The sequence below is a fragment of the Octopus bimaculoides genome, chromosome 18 (assembly GCF_001194135.2).
Source record: "Octopus bimaculoides isolate UCB-OBI-ISO-001 chromosome 18, ASM119413v2, whole genome shotgun sequence".
In the NCBI taxonomy this organism is placed as follows: Eukaryota; Metazoa; Mollusca; class Cephalopoda; order Octopoda; family Octopodidae; genus Octopus; species Octopus bimaculoides.
The window spans coordinates 17,770,755-17,777,475 of NC_068998.1; the positions used below are offsets into that span (position 1 = coordinate 17,770,755).

The 6,721-nt window shown below is 34.5% G+C and overlaps 1 protein-coding gene across 3 annotated transcripts in view; it reads right to left on the bottom strand.

Moving 5' to 3' along the window:
• Positions 1–794, bottom strand: part of LOC106875469 (kinesin-like protein KIF23) — a 59,164-nt gene extending 58,370 nt beyond the window's left edge. For 2 of the 3 annotated variants that reach the window (XM_014923626.2, XM_014923625.2), the window contains exon 1: positions 641–793. In XM_014923626.2, coding sequence (XP_014779112.1) covers positions 641–651 — 11 coding nt within the window. In that variant the 5' untranslated portion in view covers positions 652–793. Of the gene's footprint in view, positions 1–640 lie in introns of all 3 variants that reach the window. The other variant, XM_014923627.2, reaches the window with a different exon arrangement.
• Between the last annotated feature and the right edge of the window lie 5,927 nt (positions 795–6,721).

Below are 6,721 nucleotides of genomic sequence, written 5' to 3' on the forward strand. Positions count from 1 at the left end.
ATATATATACACTTAAATATACACATAAATCAAGCGCACTCTAAAATTATTGACTTTCACATTTCTAATAACAAAAAATTTCCGTTAGTCACACGAGCTGTTTGAAGGTTCAAATTATGAAAATTTTGTCACATGAAATATATATTCTTTAAACCTTTAGTTATCCAATATTGAAACTAATACAACTTCCTAAAAATTATAGAAAAATTATTAAATAACTTCAGAAAGAAATATAAACTGGAATTTTGAATGAGAAGACAACAGAAATGGTAAATTACTGTTGATAAATTAACTTTCATAATACATAAAACAACGTCAAATATATTCAAATAGAAACCGTAAGACCTTTAAATAAAACAGAGCAACAGTTAGATGACAGTTGTTGAAAAAGGTGATTATTGACTTAAAACGATGGCAGAGTTCACCAAACGTAATCTGCAATTCAAAATTAAAACCGAAAAACTAATTTAATTTTATAACAAAGAAAATTCTAACACAGTTCTAAAACAAATTACCAAGCTACGTCAGATAGATTTTATAAACAGAAGCGACAGAAAGGTGGCGTGGGTTGCACATATGAAGTAATTTTTTTTTAATAACTCTTCCTTTACAAGTGAATTAAAACAAAATAACTACTTACTGTCCTTTCATATTGACAAGAAAATCAAGCGGCTCTCAAGCAACGCTGAAATATCAAGGTAGAGAATTTATCAAAGTTAAATTGACCGCCAACTATTCGTTCGCCATTTAAATCAACAATTAAAATAACAACCAATCAACGGTGAGAAGATTATCACGTGACTGAAGCACAATGAAAATACGCCGGTTGACGTCCACTTGTTATATTAAAATGATCGACTGCTAAACGGATCAATTACAGAGGAAGATGTCCTACCACAACCGATTTATGCAGCTGTGAAATTATATTAAAGTGCAGACGGTGCCGTTGTGTCTCTTAATATTTATCACTTCTAGAGAGATGCTTTTGCCTATTAAATTAACATACTATCCGAGATGGATTAGACGATTTGTCTTTTTCCACTTTACGGAAATTAACTAAAGCATAATAGAATAGATTTATTATAAATGTTTATTCTTTCGTTATTAGATAACTTGTTGAGCTTTCTTTCGATTTCAATCTCCTTAATCATTCAATCAAGTATATATAGAGAGAGAGGGAGGGAGAGAAAGAGAGAGATCTCAAAGTTTTTTTGTTTTTTTTTTTGACAAGTGACATGATCTAAGATAGTTTATGAAAACTTCAAACAATTGTATCGTGGAAAAATCACGGTAACCGTTTAAAAAACATTTATCATCATATTCACTTTATATCGTCTTGTAATAGACTTGTCAAAACGTAACTGTCAAAATGATGACGTGTGCCTGAAATTGTGTGAGTCTTAGAAGTTCAACGAAATTTTTCACACTTCATAGTGGAAGTTACTATTCCAAAATAAAACGAAGTAAATACAAGGCCGTATGTGTGTACGTTGAATGCGATCCTCGACGAGGTTGACATCATCCTTCGGGAGCGGCGGGGTTTAGGAGAATCAATAAAAAAGGTTTTCAATATAAGCAACTTCTTCGCCGCTCAAACAAACAATGGGACTAATCACCAGCAGCTGGAAAAGACAAACGGTTAATGAAAGGGTATGAATTCACCAACTAGCTGTGTAAGTGTTGATAGAATTATTAGAACGTCAAACGAATTGCTTTGCGGTATTTAGTTACGGCCTATTACGTTATGAGCTCTAATCTTTCCATGGTCATTTTAGCTTATTCTCTTTTTAGGATGGGAGTTCTTAAAATAAAGTATTAGACAAGTACAAGGGGCGACGTACACCATATGTATGTATATACGATAGGCATACCTACATAAGTGTTTTCCCCTACTTTGTTTCCTCATAACTTTGAGAAAGATGGGGATTTTGGGATTTTTTTAATGAAATTTTCTAGAAGTATTTTTCAGAGTGTGTAGATTACGATTGCATCGGAAATTAATGTGGGAAAAAAAAAGTTGGTGAGCACGCACACTTACATACTGACACACATCACATGTAAATCGACAAAATAAAACTAGAAATTTCGAAAAATATTGTGATGGGTATCAGTATGTATGTGTGTGTGCTCGCTATTTTTTGATTTTTCATATCAAGTTCCCATATAATCCTTATCTAAATCATTCGAAAAGTATTTGCAGAAAATTTCATTAAAGAATACCCGTTTTTCTGAAAGTTATGAGGAAATAAAGCCAACTCATGTCAATTTTTCTTCCCCTGTGAAACTCCTCTCCCCACTCCCGGAAATGTTTTTCACACCAAATTTCCGATGTAATCGGAATCTATACCACCTGGAACGTATTTGTACAAAATTTCATTAGAAAATATCCATTTTCTGAAAGTTCTGAGGAAACGAAGTCGACGTGGGTGGGAGACACTTGTGTAGGTATGCCTAAACGATATATATATGTATATGTGTGTGTGTGTATCGTATACACTCACACACATACATACACATATATATACAAGGAGAAGATAAAAATTATCTACACTTTTGTCAATACTTTCCTTAAGTTAGCCACACCACCTTCAGTGCTTGCATGCAAAAAGTGGGTACTCTTGTGCTTATGTAATCAAGGTTTAACCTTGATCACTCAAGTTTTCCTCCTTGTGTTTTCAGAGTAAACATTACTGCTTTGCTGGCGGTGTGCACCAAGGAAGAACAGAAATCGGTGAACCAATTTCTCTGCTCTGAAGATGTATCAGGGGCTGTAATTAATCACAGGCTTTCAGTACAATATGGGGACAGCCTGCTACTATCTGGAAGTGTGTATGAGTGGATTGAGAAGTTTTAAAATGGCCAGATAAGTGTGAAGTATGAAGAGGGAGGAGGATACTTGTCAACTTCCACTGCCATGAAGATTCAACAAGCTTGAGAGATGGTTCTGGTGAAACGATGAGTGATTATCATTGAGGTGGCATATTCTCTGCAAATTAGTTATGGTTTTGCATACAAAATCATCCATGACAAGCTTTGCTTCCATAAAATCTGTGTGAGACGGTGCTAAGAGAGCTTACCGAAGCCCAGAAGTGCAATTCAGTGGAGATCCAGCAAAGCTTACTCAACTGCTACAATCATGAAGGTAAAGCTTTCTTGGGAGAGAATAGTCATAGGAGACCAGACTTGAGTCCATCACTTTTAACCAGAATTCAAAAGGCTGAATATGGAATAGAAACGCCAGCAATCGCCAGCATAAAAGAAATTAAAGACTCGACCTTCTGCAGAAAAAAAGTGATGCTAACCATTTTGGGGGGATGCAAAGAGGGCTTGTACTGAAACATTACCTGGAAAAGAGGGGTCTAGTGTTACCAGTGTAAGCTCCAGTGAAATACTGGCCAACAAACTGAAATCAGCAATTTGCACCAAATGCCAAGGTCAATTATCAAAATAAGTATTATTGCTACACAACAAAGCAAGTGTTATTGTCGCCACATATGGATGCCCACACTGTTGGGACCATTGAAAAATTGTGCTTGAAGTTGCTGGAACTTCCTGCATACAGTTCATTTTTTTGTCCCGTCTGGCTATCAACTCTTTGGACAGCTCAAACAGCCTTTATGAAGCCATTGATTTGCTGTGGATGAAGAAGAGAAGGAAATGTTACATAAATGGTTGCATGACCAGACCAAATAGTAAAATATATATTTCTCATTCCTCTCTTTATTTATAATTTATATATATATATATATATATATATTCTTTTATTCTCTTATTTGTTTCAGTTATTTGACTGCAGCCATGCTGGAGCACTACCTTTAGTCAAACAAATCAACCCCAGGACATATTCTTTGTAAGCCTGGTACTTATTCTATCAGTCTCTTTCGTCGAACCACTAAGTTACAGGGACTTAGCAATATCAGATGTCAAATGATGCTGGGGGGACAAAGACAGACACAAAGTCACAAATATATACATATATGTATATATATATATATATGGGCTTCTTTCAGTTTCTGTCTACCAAATCCACTCACAAGGTTTTGGTCAGCTTGAAGCGATGAGTAGAAGACACTTGCCAATGGTGCCACACAGTGGGACAGAACCCAGAACCATGTGGTTGGGAAGCAAGCTTCTTACCACACAGTCACACCTGCATATATATTATACAAACCGAGAAACAGACAGACAGATAAATAGATATACACATACACACACATACACACACACACACATTTCAATACATGTCATAGGTATGTTGTTTATTTAAACAAAAACCTTTTGTTCATTACTCAAATTCCACAATACTACAATCATCAAGCAAACTGTTCCCTTTTGGAGTATTTCCAGCTGGCTTTACATATATATTAGAGAGGGTTTGCTAATTTGTGTATAGTTATTTTTTCATTGACTGGTTTTATATTGTTGTTTTATTAAAACATTTTATATAGTTTCATCATTAATGATAACCAGGAAATAATACTTAAGCCAACTAATGAAAACAGAACAATTAGCAAATTGGCAAATGAAATCATAACATCCATAGAGAACTCTTAACAATGCAATGTTTAAAAGAAGTAAGCAAGATCTCTACATAATGTATCCAATGTAAATTATGAATGGACAAGAAATCCAACTGTACTCTATTGCAGGGGTTTTCAAACTGTGGTCTGTGGATAGCAAATACTTTTTATGGGCAATTTGATTTTATATATGTTTTTTAATCAAAATCTTTTAATTTAAATACTGTTAAATAAATAAATGTAAAAATATATGTTATTTTAAGCAAATATTTATGTATAAATTTTATAAGCGTTTATAAGGTAAAGCCTGAAATATAAAGGGGTCCGCAAGTCAAAATGTTTGAAAACCCCTGCTCTATAGCACTGGGATCACAGATAGGCTGACAGACAAAACGACTATGTGGCAGACACATAGTAGTAGTTAGAGATAAGAGCACTAATCAAATATATTCTTCCATATGCTCAGAAGGTTCTGTAATGGGAACTCCTGATGTCACAATTCTAACCAATCATGACTTCACATGGATTAAGCTTCAGCAATGATTTCATCTTTTGATGCACTTCCATCTGAGCCTAACTATCAGTATAAGTTCAGCATAGCTTGACTACTTGACAGAGAGCTTGGTGAGAGTATTGAAAAACTGCAGTGAAAGCATTGACAGACACCGTAGGAGATGGCCAACAGAGACAGCAAACAGCAACTTACAACACAAAGGCAATGAACAGCCAGAAGATGAAAACATTAGAAACCAGTAGCATGGCAAGTAGAGAACCACACTTTAACTGCTATTTCATTTACACCAAACTAAATAACATTCAAATACTCTTGACATTTTGTTGTTTTTAGTAGTTAGGACAGTATTTATTTTTGCATATGAAAAGAATAAAATTTTCAAAAATTGTAATAAATTTGGTATTCGTCTTTGTATAGTCCCATAGTTACCATTCAGAGCTTCTATTACCTAGGTGACCTAATCAGTAATTAAGGTGGGAATCACTGACAGTATACAGAGTGGAAAAAGTTCAGGGAGTTACTTGCTGTGCAGGCAACAAAGAATCTCTTTTTGAATCAAGAGTATATGACGATTATGTAAGAAGTGCAATGTTGCATGGTAAAAAAACATGGGCACTGAAAGCAAAGAATTTGCGAAGATTGAAAAGAAATGAGACAAGAATACTTCACTGGCCGTGTAGTTTTAGTGGACACGAACAATGGAGCACAAATATGCTGAGAGAAAATCTGTATATGAGAGGAAAATTGGGGAAAATTTATATCAGGGTGCTGATACTCGCAAAAGAAATGACAAAAGAATACAGAAGCTCTGTTGGAGAGTACTCCTCCAAACCGTGTAAGCATGGGAAAATGAAAGTTAAAAATGATGATGATGATAATTATATATATATATATATATATATAATGTACTTGTGTGGATGCACTCACTGTAGCTAGCTTATTTGTCACCTTGGAATTTTCAATTTTAAAGCTGTGAGAAACAAGAAAATTAATCATCTTACAAACTAGACCTTAATATTTAATGAGAATGAAATATTATTTTCATTTTACTTTCATTCTATAGAAACATGTAAGAAACAAGGCAGCATGGACAATATCTTCAAAATGTGTGCATGTGTATATGCACACATGTATGGGTATGTGCAAGCTTCTGTGTGTGTGTGTGTAGGTGCGTGTGTGTGCGCGCATGTGTATGCATGTATCTGTGTGTGTGTATGTGCACACGCATACACAGATGTATTCATGTTAATACATGTTTTAATGACACACACAATTTGCTACAGGTATTTTATTGTGTTCAGGGGATAGAAACAATTTATTCTGTATCACTTTGATTAACCTTGCTGCCAGGAATATTTACATATGTTATCTATAAGAGAATGATATCTTTTCCAATGAATGGTTGATCTTACTATCACTTATTGCATGATGCCACAAACAAGTACTGATCCTCAAAGCCCCCACCTTCGTGGTATTCACAATATTTATATTCATTGTATGTTTAAAACTTGTAACCATAAAATCAATTCTCCATTACCCACCCTAAATTTGTAGTCATAGTTTTAAATTAGATTAGAGGATTGACAAAAATCATTAGATGCCTCATATCTCATATAGTCTAACTTTGCCTTGTATCTCACCAGAATCAATAAAATAGTCAATGGTTATTTTATTGACTCTGGAAGTA